The sequence below is a fragment of the Pinus tabuliformis genome, chromosome 2_2 (genome assembly GCF_031772625.1).
Source record: "Pinus tabuliformis cultivar Carrire ecotype Pingquan chromosome 2_2, CPIR1, whole genome shotgun sequence".
Lineage (NCBI taxonomy): Eukaryota > Viridiplantae > Streptophyta > Pinopsida > Pinales > Pinaceae > Pinus > Pinus tabuliformis.
Window position 1 is genome coordinate 942,636,280 of NC_142300.1, and position 17,869 is coordinate 942,654,148.

General features: G+C 33.4%; 1 protein-coding gene and 1 pseudogene across 1 annotated transcript; both read left to right on the top strand.

Moving 5' to 3' along the window:
- Positions 1–3,826: 3,826 nt before the first annotated feature.
- LOC149196278 (uncharacterized) lies at positions 3,827–4,336 on the top strand. The gene has a single exon (XM_089408245.1). The coding sequence runs from the start codon at positions 3,827–3,829 to the stop codon at positions 4,334–4,336; it is 510 nt and encodes a 169-aa protein (XP_089264371.1).
- An 18-nt stretch (positions 4,337–4,354) lies between these two features.
- LOC149196279 (RNA polymerase II C-terminal domain phosphatase-like 3) overlaps positions 4,355–17,869 on the top strand; it is a 67,389-nt pseudogene continuing 53,874 nt past the window's right edge.

Below are 17,869 nucleotides of genomic sequence, written 5' to 3' on the forward strand. Positions count from 1 at the left end.
GTCATTGATGTGGGATTCATTAAGGCCCTCCTTTGACGGATCATTTCTTGTCGACTTCAGCTCATTATCCAAGAAGTTGATCTAGGAACACCCCCATCAGTACTTTGAAGCTTGCATGCCTCAATGGCAAGTTTCTCACTTCCGGCGACAGGTATACATCAATGACCTTCGACCAGAAGATTTTGCGTGGCGTTCGACGCCAAGTCCTTTATTCACGCCACGTGAATTGTACTGCAGTACCTTGAGGGTCATCGTCATTATTGGTGATTCCTCTCGCGCTTGTTAACGGTTTTCATTATTGACCGGTAATCAAGCGATGTCTTTCCATGTTCGACTTCAGCGCAATTCTCACATGGATCGACTTGTACTTAGAGTGAAGATCGAACGAGTTTGAAGACCCCGGATCTAGTTTCATCCATCCGGGCTGCGATATATATTCGGGAAATATAAAAGCATTTGCCATGTACATCATTGCAGCAGATGATCATCCTACTCAAAGGATGATAATTTCAACAGAAAATTATCAGTCTACCTTCAGACGATCGTCTGTCATATGTACCAAAATGTATTTATAAAAGCTGAGCATGGGAATGCCCGCCTCAGCTAGATCATGAAAATAGAATGAAAAATAATGTATTGTATTGTATTGTATTACAGGGCGCCTCCTCAGCACTGGAATGAACTTCGGACCCTCTAGATAAAGCATTTCACCCGATAAACGGCCTCATACTTTAGGGGGCAACTGTTATAGACATTTTTGTGCCTCGCATCATGGAGCATGAAATGTCAATAATCACAGGGATCCTCAGTCCCTAAACATGTTGTTCTTACCCCTAAAAGAACAAGGTCATCAAACAACAGCACTTCCAATCAGTTCTCCACCTGAAAACACTTCAAAACAGGCTTATTTTGGATCATGTCAGCTGCTCCACTGAGCTTCTGCGCTGGAATGCAACTGTCCCTCCTTGTACCTGCGCTGGAAGTCAAGATTAATGAAGGCTACCTGCGTTGGGCGAGATTGGCCAAGTGGCACAGTCATCCTGCAAGGTGTCAACTGCCCAGGAAGCTTCCAAACTGACACTTGGTTCATGAGATTCGCCCTGTGATGAGTAAGAGGTACTTGATCACCATGTGTAAGCAAGGATCTCCAAGTGGACTCAAGAACTGAAGATTAACTGAAGAGGGAGAGGACACAAGGCAGCTTCATGTCAGTCTCAAGCTGACTCATCCTTTCTTCTTCTCTCCTATATATAGAGCTCTTCTATGAGGTCTAGGGAGGCTGGAATTTTGTGTAAAGCAAGGAGGTGCTGTTGGTTTACAGTTAGAGCTATTGGGTGATTGTTTTACTAGAGGTGAAGAGGAGAGTTCTTGCTGCTGGGGAGGTGCTGCTGGATTGGAGCCATCATTGGTTGTAACCTTCTCAGAACCCTGTTACTTCTATCAATAAAGTTTTGCATGTTCTCCTATATACTTGTATTGCATTGATGTATTGTATTTACATGTATATTTGATTCATCCTAATCCATGCTTCAGTTATGAGTACATGTATCTTGTAGTTTGCTCTCTTGTTTTGTGCAGGATCTGTGTGTAGCTGGACCGGCAAAGAGAGCAAGGAGCTGGGAACAAGAGACAAAGAGAGAGGACAAGGATCGACTAAGCGAAAGACACCAGGTTGGTTAATCTTTTCATCCTTCTCTCTGTACTTTCATAAAGGAAAACATCAAAGCTTTACTTTCAGTTGTTGCTAAAGACTGTCACCTTTAGAGTAGGGATAGGGTCATCCGCATCGGATACTTTTCCCCACAACAGGATCTTGTAACGCTTCTTCCTTGGCTCCTTGATCACATAAATAAGATTTTAAAGAATGACAAGTAGACTCTCTTTTTTTGAGGTTGGATAGATAGCATTAGTCTTATTGGACTTTAATCATCATCATCATCACCAATATTCCATATATATATTTTTTAAATATACATGTAACTTTTACTAAAAATAGAATTTACTCACTTAAAAATATTATCGCACCAACAAATTATATCAAAAATAAAAATTTTGGGGATATGTCCAAAAGTGTGTATGTGTTTTCAATTATTACAATTTTTCAAAAATGAAATTTATTTCTTACCGATCTGGGTGAACAATTCAAGTGGGTGGAATCAACATGGTTCATGGAAATGAACTTCAGTAATCTTTCCAAACCCAAGTTTGCTAGTTGCTGGAGGTTGTTCTGTTGAATGCTTATTGAGTATTGGGCATTTATAACAACTAATATATATCTGTTTGAAATCATTGTTAGCTTTCTCTAATTTAAGAGTGTTATATAAAGCGTGGGGAAATTTTAAAACACTAACAACATGAATCTCAAGTTATATATATATATATATATATATATATATATATATATATATATATATTAAGTATTGTTTTGGATATTTTTTCCAATTGTAATAATTTTCTTTTTAAATGTTGTTTTGGATTTTTTTTTTCAATTGTAATATTTTTTTTTTAAATATTGATTTTGATATTTTTTTCAATTGTAAAAATTGCTTGCATTAAATAAAAATGTTTTTAGTGTACAACAATGAAACTTTGCTAAATCAATTTTTTGATTTAGGAAGGTGAAGCACTTAAAAAAATTGTCATGTACTGAAGTGATTTTGAAACTTACCAGAAAGTAATAATAAATTTTTTTGATTCAAACACTATCACATGATATGCCCGCAGCTCTGTAATATCCCTATAAAACTACATTTACGTAAGCAAGTTGAAAATAATTAATATTATTTTGTATTAATGGAGAAATGGTTACACAAGTTGTAACGTATCTCCTTAATTTAGGATTTGTTCCTAGAGTTTAGGAGTTAGCTTGCAGCTTCCTGATCTCTAGTAATGTACTTAATGATATAATTGCTCATTTGATGGATGTAGTGTGTACGGAGAGAGTTCTCTTTGTTTGAGTGCAGTCTCCAGGTGCAGTACTCACCTATAAGCTGCAACTCCTTTTTCAATTCAAGTCTGATTTTTATCTTGGTATCAGAGCACAGAGTAGGGACAGCCTTAATTTTTTTTTTTAGGCTGCATCATTGATTATAGAACTATAGTGTCGGTAGAGTATACAGAATCATTCGTAGAATCAGGTGGACTACAGTAACACCCGAAGCACAGGTCTCAGATGACTGATCATCTCTGAGCGGAAGAAAGGGTTGGCGCGGTTTCGTCATGAACAATCGCGCCATTTTTTAGCAGAACAAAGGGTTGGCGTGATTTATTAAGGAACAGTCGTGCCATTTGGCGCTGTTTTGAGAGTGATAATCGCACCAGCGCGCCAGAAAGTTCTATTGGTGCAGAAAATCAAGCCTTCATTGCACCAGTTTCGTGACATGCATCGATTTTGTTTTTGGCGCGGGTATTTTGCCGTCGAGAAGTGCCAGCCTCTTTCTCTTTGGAAAATCTGCAATTGTTTGCAGATCAGCCTTGCCTGGTGGTAGCACTTTGAAATTTCAGATATGTTCAGTGGCAGTAGATCGGATTTGCCCGGTGGTGGCGCATTGGAGTTCCGGATCTGTTTGATGGCAGCAGATCAGACTTGCCCGGTGGTGGCTCATTGAAGATACAAATTTTTTTTCTCAGCAAAACAGAGGTTCGATCTGGTATGTGGTGATTTTTTTTTTTTTTTTTTAGTGTGTCCTGAAAGTGTACAGTTAGATAGACTTATTCATCAGAGGATCAGAGATTTTATCAATCCAATATGAATAACAGTATAGAATCATACCTCCACAAGCCTAGCAAACTCGATGGATCGAATTTCTCAAACTGGAAATTCAAGATGCAGACTTTACTTGGAAGTGCAAATGCGTGGTCGATCGTTATAGGAAATGAGCTGAGATCAGAATCAGCCGCACAAGAACAAGATTGGGATAAAAGGGAGACAAAAGAAAAGGTCATATTGAAGATGTCTATCAAGGACAATGTTATCCCACATATTAGAGACTGTAAATCAACCACTGACATTTGGATGACGATAAAAAACCTATACCAGATGCATAATACAAACCGTGTCTTGTCACTTAAAGGCAAGCTATTTGCATTGAAGATGGAGGAGAATGAGTCCGCTGCTGGATTCATTACTAGAGTCAAAGACCTGAAAGACAGATTGGGAGATATCAGAGAGAAAGTTTCTGATTCAAATCTAGTCATGATCACATTGAATGGAATGACTGATGAATACCAGATGTTTATCACAAGGTTGTCAGCAAGTGAGAAAGCCCCTTCATTTGAAGAGATGACAGGGATTCTGATACAGGAAGAAGAGCGACAACAAAATTTGAAATCATAGAGCAATGACCTTGCTCTGATGGCAAAAAGGAGACAGTATAGAGGGAAGCAGCATCAGCAACTGCAGCAGCAGCAGCAGAAAGGAGCCAACACATTTCAAAAGAGACCGTTTAAAGGTATGTCTGCTAATAATTTTCCCAGCAAAAAATGTTTTTACTGTGGAAAACCTGGACATCAGATTAAAGATTGTTATAAGAGGCAGGCAGACGAAGGAAGAAACAAATAGAGAAAACATAAGGGTTACTTTGTTAAGGAAGAAGAGGATCATAGCCACGAACTTCGACTATTTATAGTCGATTGTGCCCTTTCAGCTTCAAAGGGAGATGAGGATGACATATGGTATGTTGACTCGGGCGCATCCTCACATATGACTGGTAAGAAGGATTGGTTTGAATTTCTTGAAGAAACTTCATGTGGGTCGAAAATCTATTTAGGAGATGATAGTGGACATGAGATCAAAGGATATGGTGACATTCCTGTAAAATTACCTAGCGGTGACATTAGACACCTCAAAAATGTATTGTATGTTCCAGGAATTAAGAAACATTTGGTCTCTGTCTCAATGATTACTAATCAGGACATGAAAGTTCAATTCTTTAAGACTAACTATGTCATTAAGGATAGCCAGATGGAAACAATTGCAACAGGAGTGCGCGTGGGGAGCCTGTATAGACTAGATGTGAAGAGTATACCACAACAAGCAATGGTTGCAGCTAGATTGATAGCCAAAAATCTCTAGCATCAGAGATTCAGCCATCTTAATCTGAAATACCTCATCCTACTTCAGAGAAAAGGAATGGTTGATGGACTCCCTGTTTTCCATAATGTTAAGCTGGATTTTGATGGATGTGCATTAGGGAAAATACATATAGAAGAGTTCCCTTTGCATGTTAATAGAAAGGAAAGAGACATTTTAGAACTGGTGCATACAGATATCTATGGACCTATGCAAACCATGTCATTAGGAGGAGCATATTACTTTCTCTTCTTTACAGATGATTGTACTAGATTTTCATCGATATACTTTCTGAGTAAAAAGAGTCAAGCCTTTCAGTATTTTAAAGAGTTTAAATCCATGGTAGAAAACCAGATAGGAAAAAGGATAAAAATTCTCCGCTCAGATCAAGGGGGAGAATACAGGTTGGGAGAGTTCATGGATTTCTGCAAGCATCATGGGATTGTGCAACAGTTTACAGTGCCCCACACTCTACAACAGAATGGAGTGGCAAAACGGAAGAACAGAACTCTTGTGGAGTGTGCAAGGAGCATGCTTCAAGGTAAGGGTCTATCAAATGGTCTTTGGGCAAAAGTTATTAACACTGCTGTGTATTCAAAGAATAGGAGTCCTACTAGATGTCTAGGCTTCGAAACCCCTTTTGAAGCATTGTTTGGATTCAAACCAACAGTGAGTCACTTAAGAATATTTGGGTCAAAATCTTATGCTCATATACCTAAGGCAGATAGGAAGAAGTTAGATCCTAAAGCCCTGAAATGTATATTTGTTGGATATGGCACTGAGTTCAAGGCACATAAGTTATTTAATCTTGTAACTCACAAGGTTTTTGTAAGCAGAGATGTCATATTCATAGAAAATTTTAGGGGCGAATGTTCGCCCTTTGGCGAAATTAAGGGGTTTTAAATTTTTAGTGGGCGAAAATTTTGTATCATAGTACATTTTTACAAATCACCACAAATAGCCCACCTTATTTTAAGGGAGAGGGTAAAAAAGGTAAATTTAGCCCTTGAAATTACGAGTTACAACCTTCCATTCGCCCATTTTCAAGAATAGGTTTTATTTAAGTGAATCCTATGGGCCAAAGGCCCAAATACCATATTTATAAAAGAGGTATGGTAAATTAATAAAAATATAAATAAATGAGAGGTATGGTAAATAAATAAAACATTTTTTATATTTACTCCATAATTCACCTTATATACATTCAAGGGTGTAAACAAATAAAAATATAAGTAAAGTGGAGGTATGGTAAATAAATAAAAATATAAATAAACTAGATGCATGGTAAATAAATAAAACCTCTTTTTATATTTAGTCCATAACCCTCATTCTATTTATGAAGGCTCAAGAAAGAGGTTTTATTTAAGTGAATCCTATGGGCCAAATACCATATTTGTAGAAGAGGTATGATAAATTAATAAAAATATAAATAAACGAGAGGTATGGTAAACAAATAAAACATTTTTTTATATTTACTCCATAAGTCACCTTATGTTTACGAACACTCAAAAAATGCGTTATATTTAGGTGAAACCTATGGGAAAAATACTATGGGACAAATACCATGGACTAGATTGTTATTAATACCATGAAAAAAAACATTATTAACCCTAATATTAGTATTAATAAAAATAAAAATGGCACATGGTATTGACCCATGGTATTCACCAAAATGGCACATGGTATTGACCCATGGTATTCACCTGGAATGTAGCCTATTTAAAAGGGGGATTAAACCAGGATAGATCCATATTTACTCTGGATCTACTAACCCCCGAGAGGTATCAAATATCGTGATATGCAGACTAGCATAGAGTGAAAAAATATTTGATCTGATCAAGAGTAAAAATGGATGTTGTAATTTAATGTATGTTAAACATTTTAGCTTGGTTAAAATAAAAAATAAAATAAAAATCAACTATTAATTTTATTAATTTTTATAAATCACTAATAGTAATTTTTAAGCTCCAGGTTTATGACAACCCATGGTAATACCATGGTATTCATGTGAGCATAGACTATTTAAAGGGGAAATTCTATCATCTTAGATCCATCTTAATTCTGGGTCTACCAAGTGCTCATAGGGATAAATAGATTTCATCCCCCTAAGAGTGGTAGATGTGGAGTTAAGATGGATATAGGTTGGTTTTTATGATAATGAAGATATTAAATAGACTTAGGAAATTATATTGTAAAAAGATCTAAAGGTAAATGGTTAAAGCATAGACATTGGACAAGTATATTTGTATACTTCTGTTTTAAACTGAAACAAATCCAGGGCTAAAAGGAATGGATTGATTGCACTCGTCATCCTTCTATAACTTTCCAATATAGGCTGGAGTAAATAGATTGTAATTTGGGTAATTTTTCTAATTGAAAACAGGAACATACTTGTGTATTAGAAGGTTGGTTACGAGGTCCCTAGAAGTGATGAATTTGATTTTTTCTTGGTTTTATATATAGTATTAGGTTTTTTCTCATGCTTTCTGTAAATGGCACGGGTGAATTTTATCCTACACCCACTAGGTTATCGATATGTAATTTCAGTAATTTTGATTTCAAAATATATTTTAAAGAAATGCAATGATTTCATTTGTGTATTCAATAAACACAAGATTTTATAATTGAATAAGATATTCACCATGCCTGGTGAGAGATTCGCCAAAAAATTATATATACATGTCATATTATTGATAAAATCGCCTCCCGTTTTTCCTCTATACCATGAAGATTCACCCATTTATTATACATGTAAATTTAGGGGGGGGTTCTTAAAATTTTCATTGGTCATATTTCATGAACTTGTTGAAGAAGGAAAGAATGAATCTAACAGTGATTGGCACATTCCATTGCTAATGGAAGAAAACAATGAGGAAGATGAAGAGCAGGAGGAGAAACAAGAAGAAGAAGTAACAGACAATGTAATCAATGATGATGCAAGCCCAGAAAAGGCTGAAATAGACAGAATTGAGGTAAGACCCCTACCAAGGAGATCAAGTAGGAAGACTCGATTACCTTCTAAATTGAAAGACTACGCATTAATGTCAAAGATTTTAAACATTGTAGAACCTGCAAATTATGAGGAAGCAAGTAAATCTGATGCATGGAGGGCTGCAATGTATGAGGAAACAGAATCAATAAACAGAAACCATACTTGTGATTTGGTTGAATTGCTTGAAGGTAAAACCCCCATAGGATGCAAATGGCTGTATAAACCAAAAATAAATGCAGATGGGAGTATAGAGAAACTTAAATCTAGACTGGTAGCAAAGGGTTACTCACAGAAAGAGGGAATAAATTTCGAGGACACCTTTGCTCCTGTAGCCAAATTAAACACCATTAGAATGCTAATTTCCTTAGCAACAAAACACAAATGGAAGCTACATCATCTAGATGTTAAGTCTACATTTCTGAATGGTGACTTGAAGGAAGAAATTTATTTAGTACAACCTGAAGGTTTTGTGAAAAAGGGGCAGGAACATCTTGTGTGTAAATTGAAAAAGGCACTTTATGGTTTAAAACAGGCACCCAAGTCGTGGTATGAGAAAATTGACTCATTTTTTGTACAACATGGCTTTCATAGGAGCTTGAATGATCCAAATCTATATACCAAATTTAATAAACAGAGGCAAACTATTTTGATTTATTTGTATGTAGATGATATGATCATAATAAGGAATGCTAACAATCTGATCAAAGAAATCAAATAGCAGATGTCACAAGTTTTTGAGATGAAAGACCTCGGAAACCTTCATTATTGCTTGGGATTGGAGGTATGGAAAGACTCTGGACAAACTTTTCTTACTCAAGGGAAGTATGCCAGAAGCTTGCTGGAAAGGTTCAGAATGGAGCAGTGCAGATCAGCAGCAACATGATTACAACAGAACTTAAAGTTGAGCAGTGACGACTGTACTAAAGAGGTTGATGCTACCATGTACAAACAACTAGTTGGCAGTTTGATATATCTCATTACAACTAGACCACATTTGGCATATTCTATTAGTGTGTTCAGCTAGTTCATGTCAAAACCACTCAAAAGTCACTGGGTCGTAGCAAAAAGTGTGTTGAGGTATCTTAGTGGTACTAATAATTATAGAATTTTGTACACTGACACTTCTGATGTTATTCTAGTAGGTTTTTCATATTCCGATTAGGCAGGTAGCTTGGATGATCGAAGATCTATCATAGGTTACACATTCAGCATTGGATCTGGGGTCATAGCATGGAGCAGCAAAAAGTAGCACACTATAGCTCTATCTTCATGTGAAGCTGAGTACCAAGCATTGTGTGCAGCCACATGTGAAGCTATCTGGTTGAGAATACTTCTCAACGATGCAGGAGAAGAGAAAAAAGAATCAACTATTATCAAAACAGACAACCAGAGTACCATCAAGCTTACATACAATCCAGTCTTTCATAAAAATACCAAGCATATCGATACTCAAGTTCATTTTGTTCGAGAGAAACAACAGCCAAAAGAGATATGTGTTTAATATTGTAAAACTTGTGATAACATGGCTGATATTTTTACTAAGCCTCTTGGGCATGTAAAGTTTGAATTGTTTAGAGGGATGCTAGGAGTTCAATATAATCCTTTCTCCATTAGGGGGGGAGTTGAAAATAGTTAATATTATTTTGTATTAATGGAGAAATGGTTACACAATTTGTAACGTATCTCTTGTTCCTAGCGTTTAGGAGTTTGGTTGCAACTTCCTGATCTCTAGTAATGTACTTAATGATGTAATTTCTCATTTGATGGATGTAGAGTGTACAGAGAGAGTTCTCTTTGTTTGAGTGCAATCTCCAGGTGCAGTACTCACCTGTGAGTTGCAACTCCTTCTTTTTCAATTCAAGTCTGATTTTTATCTAAGCATTGATGATGAAAATTTTATTTTTACAATGTTTAAAACCAAAACCGTTATGAATTAGTTGAAAACTAATTCCAATCCAAGAAAGAAAAAGATAAGTCACTCATTTTTGTGGAGAAAGTTATGAAATATATCATGAGGTTTTACCTTTGGAAAGGCGATGAGTACAACAATAATTAAAAGTCCTGTATTGAATCCAAAAAATAAGTAGTCAAATAATTGCATGTTTTGTTGAAAACAATAATGCTGGGTTATATTCATAAAATTGATAACTAAGGAATTAGTTCTTTGGAAAAGAATGTATATGCAAAAGCTTAATTTTCTTGGGAAGGATTCGATGGAAAAGGGCATATGATAACTAAGTGGGTTAATATTTCAAAAAAAAGCATTTCAAGAACCAAAGATTATTTTCCAGTAAACAAAATTGATTTAGAGATTTTGTGTAGAAAATAAATAATTCATTGAAAAGTTCCATGAAATGTGAGTTAATTTGTTTAACTCTTAAAAAGATTTGTCATAAGCTCTTAAGAACGAATGTTTTAATGAGTTTTCTTGAATAGTTTCACGAAATTTTGTGCATAAGGAGATAATAACCTATGAAATAAATATATGTTTATATTGTTAGATATTTGAAAGAACTCTTGGAAAATAATAAATAAAAACCTTGCACATAAGAGACGAAAGTATATATCATATCTTGAAAAGAAAATATACGCATTTGCATGCAATAAGAAGAATAAGTTCTTAAAAGAAGACATATTTCTTGCATGCAGTCAAAGAGTAATTTCTTAGAAAAAGGAAATGAAAGAGTGCATATAAGTTATTTCAAAAAAATATTAGCCATGTTATTTTAGAAACACTATATGGTAAACGATAAATTAGTTGTGCTAATTATTTGGAAAGAAAAACATATAAATTCATTAAACAATAAGAACCAAGATTATTTCCTGCGAAACTTGCTTATAAAACATGTGCATATAGAAAAGAACCAATGTTAGTTTTTATAGAAGATTGTGTGTTGGTATGCATAGAAGGAATGGTGATTTCGTTAAAAGAACACACGTTTCATGTACAAAAAGATTTAAGAAGTCATGCTATTTTTCAGAAAAAAAAATGCATGTGAGCTTTGTTTGAGAAAAGATAAAGAAACTAAGTTAATTTATTTATAAAAAAAAGGAGATTTCTTGGAATTATGTGTGGGACGTTAGATTATTAATTCCTTTGAATTTATTCACATGATTCCTATGCATTAGATTTATAAAGAAAACCACTAGACTCTTAAGAGGAGCATGTGCCTATTTTATTAGATTTTCTTGATGAGAAATGTGCACAAGAATAGAATTACTATGCTTGATATTTTTTTTAGAGGAAATAACTTATTTTTCATGTACATAATAGAAATACGATGTTTGATATTTCTTGAAAAAAATATGTTTCTTCTTGCACAAAAAATAGAAATTTGTGTTTGATCCGTTGAAAGGAAATATGACCTTTACATCCATAAAAACTATAACTATGGTGTTGGATTCTTTGAAAAGAAATATGCATATGGGGAATAATTATTATGAATTATTTTAGAAAAAAATATTTGTAGAGGTGCACAAAACACTGGCCATGATGTAAGTCCCATTGAAAAGAATATGTGTTTGTATACATAGAATATTGTCAATGTGTTAGTGTTATGGGAAAAGAACATGTTGTTTTGTGCTCACTTATTTATGTTGTTCTTGCATGAAAAGAAGAAGCTATTATGTTAACTTTCTTTTAGAAAGAGATTTGATTTTTCATACAGAATAATAATACCTATTGTGTCAAAAGATTACATAGATGCACGCATAAGAAAATAGTTGAGTGGATTATTTCTTTGTATAAAGTTGATTGAATTACATGCACAAAGATGAGGGACACTTGTAGCGGTTTTCATCTTAAAATGGAACACGTGCTTGCCTAAAGGGAATATTAGTTAATGTGGTATTTATTTTATAGACATGGTTTGATGATTATATGCTTATAACTAGTGCATATGAAATGTTATTAAAGGAATCATATCACAATATTTTGTTTGCATTTCATGAATGTACTTAAATAGATGGTGAAGCATCACTAGTATATATTTATGAATTGGTTGATTAATACTTGATTTAATCATGACATCAAACATTGATGATAGTAGCAGTTGCAGAAAAAGGTTGCGACATATGCAAATATGGATTATGTTCAATGTTATGGCGGGATGTAAGTGGTTTATGCAGATTGAAAGAATGTCATCTACATGATAATCCACTAATGGGAAGAACCAGGCCCTAAAGACACAATGCTCAATGGTTTGTGGGTAAATGATGTCATGATGATTGTAATAGCTTATAATGAGTTATGTTGTTTTTGAGATGATATTCTTTGTAATATTTTATGATAATGGTCAAGGGATGGACTCCCTTATAACCATTGAGTGAAAGGTGAACACCCTCATGAGGATTTGATAATAAAAGTAAACTTTTGTTGGTTTTCATCCTATGGTGTTTCTAGGGTATATTGGTGTCTAAAGATGTGGTTTTCTGTTGTGCTAATTTTATGATGAGGATTACTTGCATGACCTGATGTTTATAAGATCAAGTATGTGATTAACTAATATAGTTAAAGGAATCATGAAAGTGATGTAAGGTTACGTCAGAAATTTTATGTTAATATGCTACAGTAGTGGTTGTTAATGGTTATGTAACTTAATATTTCTTTACTAAATTTACTTTACATAATGATAAAGATTATATCTAATAGTTAATGAGGAATCTGGAATGGTAATTTGGATAATTACCCATGGGTAAATTGTGTAAATAAATTCTTACTCCATGCATTTTCATGCAAGGTTACTGGGGAATGTTACAAGTGGTATCAAAGATGCAGGTTGCAACAATGACAACTACTGAGAATTGGTAAGTAGAAAATAAGTTGACATATGATACTAGTGGTTATCAGCTCAAGTATGATTCTAACAAACTACATATCAATATATGTAGTAGACTACATTTGACATGAGATGCATGATGTATGTTCATAACCGCGTTGAAGAGTAGTAAGTAATAAAGTGTGTTGTAAAATTGTGGTCGTGACATTTCAATATTGATGAGGATAAAAGACAATAAAACCTTTGTTGCACCTTTGAGCAATTGTGAGTACTCACTAGTGAAAGTGAGAGTTGACTACGAACCTTTGCATGCATGACAGTATTATTGATACACATAATGAACATTCCTAAAATTGCAATGCACTACTTATAAAGAATAAATGCATGAATGTAAAATATGGGGAATTTCCTTGAAAAGGACGCTAGATTGTTCTAAAATTACATTAAAAGAACCCCTTTAGATGTTAAATAACAAATAATGAGTTGAGTAGGGAGACTTGACTATAATAGCTAGTTGTTGATTGAGCCTTTCCATGGCTGTGTTAAGATGGTTGTGAGAATTGATTAGTTAGTGTTGTAGGAATAGCTATTAAAACTTATATGCATGAATTTAAGCTTACTACAAGTTGTAAACAAGTGATTATGGTAGTTACTTCATGTGTTGGTTTGTTGGTAACAATATAGTGTGGGAATTGGAAATTTTTGGTTTATTACCCTAACTGTTATTGACATTTACACGTTAATGAATATTTGTATATATGTTTATGCAAAACAATATTGTATGCATAAAACTAAAATGATTGTGAAAGTGAATACTTGTTTAAACAATGCATATTTATGACTAATGTTACTGATGCAATTAAGAAGGGGTAACTTAATGACAACGTGAGAACTTGTGAAGGTAGAACAATGTAGTGCAAATTGAAACCGTAAATGAGAAAGTATAATGTTATGATATGAATTATTGTGTTATTTGGAAAATCATAATGTATACCACATGTATTACAATTATATTTCCTATCAATCTAGATGTTATGGAGACATACTGAGGGTCAAGTATGAATGTATGATGTACATACAAGTTGATTTTGCTTTATTGATAATGTGCATATGGTTCATTATGTAAATTACTATGGGAAAGAGTGTTAAAAGATGATTTCACATGCCAGATAGTTATAGACAGTTGTGAAAGGAAAAAAGTCCTTAGGTTGATGGTGGTCTCCTTCCCAGAGGGGTTGATGGCACTTAACTACCTAAATTTCCTTTCCCTAAAGATCTCAATAAGGGAAAATAGTTGGCCAAGATAGTGAGGAGTGGAAAAATTTTGAGGCAGCTCTATTGATTTTGGATCATTTTTTCGAAGGCCCAAAATTCTTCAAAGATGAGACGTTGTCAAAGGAATAGGAAGGATGTTGCCAAGAGGAATCCTGTATTGGACCCTTTGTGGTCACTGGAATTCTTGAGTTGGTTGGTCAGTGGAATTCTATAATGGTCCTAGTATGATCTTTGGCAAAGAAATGTCTGAATGTGAAAATGACTCGATCTAGTTGTGAAAACTAGTTCTGATTAGGTGGGAGGACCATTCTTTTGTAATCATTGTTCTCATAGCAGAACAAATTAACTAATTAGTTATGTGTTCTGTTAAAAATTAGTTTTCTATACAATTGTGTAATAATTTTATGTACATCTTGAAAGCAAATAATCCTAGTTCTCAGTAAGGAATTACTGGAAGTGCAGTTCATTTATTGTATTACCAATCTTGTGAATGTCTTAGCAAGGGCTAAGACAATATTTACTTGGTGTAGTTATTGATTATTTTGATGATTATAGAGCTAGGTGTTCTCTAAATACTTTTAAATGTACTAACAGTGTGCAATTGGTGCAGTGATTTATCATTTTGATGATTAGAGGGTTGCTACTCTCTTAGTACCTGTGGAAGTACTGTGGTTAAAATATTACTTGACATTTCATGAGTGATTGATAGTTAAAAGTATTTTATTTGATTTAAAATATTGTGACTAGTGTGATTATGTTGGATTTGTTAGTCATACATTGCAGGGTGCTTGCCATAGAGTGTTGATGGGCTTTCAAACAATTCTTAAAGTGTGTTTGAGTGAAAGTGACCTTGACTTCCTAGAGAAATTGGTAAGTAATGGTAAGTTGGTATAGATAATTTGTTTTTATTTTTTGAAATTGAATAATGACTAAGTGAAGGAAAGTAGAAATTGCTTATTTTTGCAGTTGTAAATGCTTATAACTATTGATAAAAGGTTATTTTTTTTCTTATTAGTATATCTTGGAAATGAAATCCTCTATTTCAAAGGGGAAGAATCCAATTTTGGGTGGTTTAAGTTATTATATCATCAGAAAAATTTAATGATAAACATCGAGGATGGTGTTTACTTCAAGTGGGGGAGTATGCAATATCCCTATAAAATTACATTCACGTGGGCATTCATGATGAAAAGTTTATTTTTACCATGTTTAAAACAAAAACCATTATGAATTAGTTGGAAACTAACTGGAATCAAAGAAATAAAAGGATAACTCACACATTCTCGTGGAGGAAGTTATGAAATAGATCATGAGGTTTTACCTTAAGAAAGGTGATGAGTACACCAATATTTAAAAGGCTAGGTATTTAACCCAAAAAATAAGTAGTCAAATAACTGCATCAAATTACTTTACGAGTAGGACTTGAACATTATCCCATGAAGCAATGATGTTGAATGTTTGGTAAGGATCAGGTAGAAATTCGTGTCTCTAGTGGCATATGACACATGATTTAGAAGCATGAGGATGTTAGCTTGCTGGTCACAAAGAATTGAGGAGGCATCAAACTTGTGGTTATGAAGATTATGTAGTTTGTGAATCCCATGTCCATAGAATGAGCCATTATGAAGAAGTCACACTCCAAAGATAAGTAACTATGTTTTATATTTTATCAACCACATTTTTCAGGTAAGTATTACATATTCTATTTTTCGAAAAAAACCCTTTGTGAATTTTCGTGTTGAAAGTGTTTTCTTGAAAACAAAAATTCTTGTTTATATGCATAAAATTTATAACCAAGGGATTAGTTCATTGGAAAAGACTGCATATGCAAAAACATTAATTTTCTTGGGAAGGACTACATGGTAAAGGATAACTAAGTGTGGTAATATTTTGAAAAGAAATCATTTCATGAATGAAATAATAAGAGCCAAAGATTATTTTATGGAAAGAAAAATTTCTTGCAATTTTTTGTGTAGAAATGAAAAAATTTGTCATATGTGAGTTAATTTGTTTAACTCTTCAAAAGTTTTTTCATAAGTTCTTAAGAACGAATGAGAGTTAAGTAGTTAAAATATTGAAAATATTTGATGGGTTCAAAGATAAGTTAATGAGTTTTCTTGAAATGGTTTCAAGAAATTTTGTGCATATAGAGATAAGAACTCATGCTACTTTTCTTGGAAAAGGAAATAAATATATGTTTTTTTTGTTAGTCATTTGAAAGAGCTCTCAAAAAAGAAGACATGGAAACCTTGCATATAAGATATAGAAATACATGTCATATTTGGAAAATAAAAGATATACATTTGCATGCAATCAAAAGAATAAGTTATTGAAAGAAAATGCATCTCTTGCATGCAGTCAAAGAGTAATTTCTTGGAAAGAGGAAATGAAAGAGTGCATGTGAATTGTCGCACAAAAATATTAGCCATGCTACTTTAGAAACACTGCATGGTAAAACACAAATTAGTTGTGTTAATTATTTGGAAAGAAAAACATATGAATTCTTGTGCATTAAATCATAAGAACCAGTATTAGTTTCTTGGAACATTGCTTATAAAACATGTGCATGTAGAAAAAAAACCCATGTTTGTTTTTAGAAAAGATTATTTGTTTGTATACATAGAAGGAATGTCGATTGTGTTAAAAGAAAACAAGTTTCATGCACAAAATTATTTAATAATTCATGCTATTTTTCATAAAGAATGCATGTGATATTTTCTTTAGAAAGGCTAAATAAACTGAGTTAATTTATTTAAAAAAAATGAGATTGCGTGGAATTATGTGTGGGAAGTTAGACTATTAATATCTTTGAAGTTATTCACATGATTCCTGTGCATTAATTTTTGAAGAGAACTAGTAGACTCTTCATAGGAACATGTGTCTCTATTACTATATTTTCTTGATGAGAAATGTGCTTAAGAATATAATTACTATGCTTGATATTTCTTGAGAGGAAATAAATTATTTACATGCACATCATAGAAATACTATGTTTGATATTTCTTGAGAAGAAATATGTTACTTAGTTGAATGAAAATAAGAAATATTGTGTTTGATCCCTTGAAAGGAAATATGATCTTTGCATCCATGAAAAGTACAACTATGATGTTGGATTCTTTGAAAAGAAATATGAATGGAAAGAATAATTACTATGAATTATTTTGGAAAAGAATATTTGTAGAGGTGCACAAAACAATAGACACCATGTAAGTCCCCTTGAAAAGAATAGATGTTTGTATACATCAAATATTTCCAATGTGTTAGTGCTCTAGGAAAATAACGTGTTGTTTTGTATTGAGTTATTTATGTTCTTCTCACATGAAAAGAAGAAGTTATTATGTTAACTCTATTTTAGAAAGAGACATGTATTTGCATACATAGTAACAATACCTATTGCTTCAGAAGATTACAAAGATGCATGCACAATAAAATAGTTGAGGGGATTGCTTCTTTGAATAATGTTTATTCAATTACATGCACACATATTAGGGACAATTGTAGTGGTTTTCTTCTTGGAAAGGAACGTGTGCTTGTGTAAAGGGAATATTAGTTAATGTGGTATTTATTTTATAGAAATGTTTTGATGGTTATATTCTCATAACTAGTGCATATGAATGGTTGTTAAATGAAGCATGCCACAATATTTTGTTTGCATTTTATGAATGTAGATGAACAAATGGTGAAGCATCACTAGTATATATTTTTGAATCGGTTGATTAATACTTGATTTAACCATTATATGAAACGTTGTTG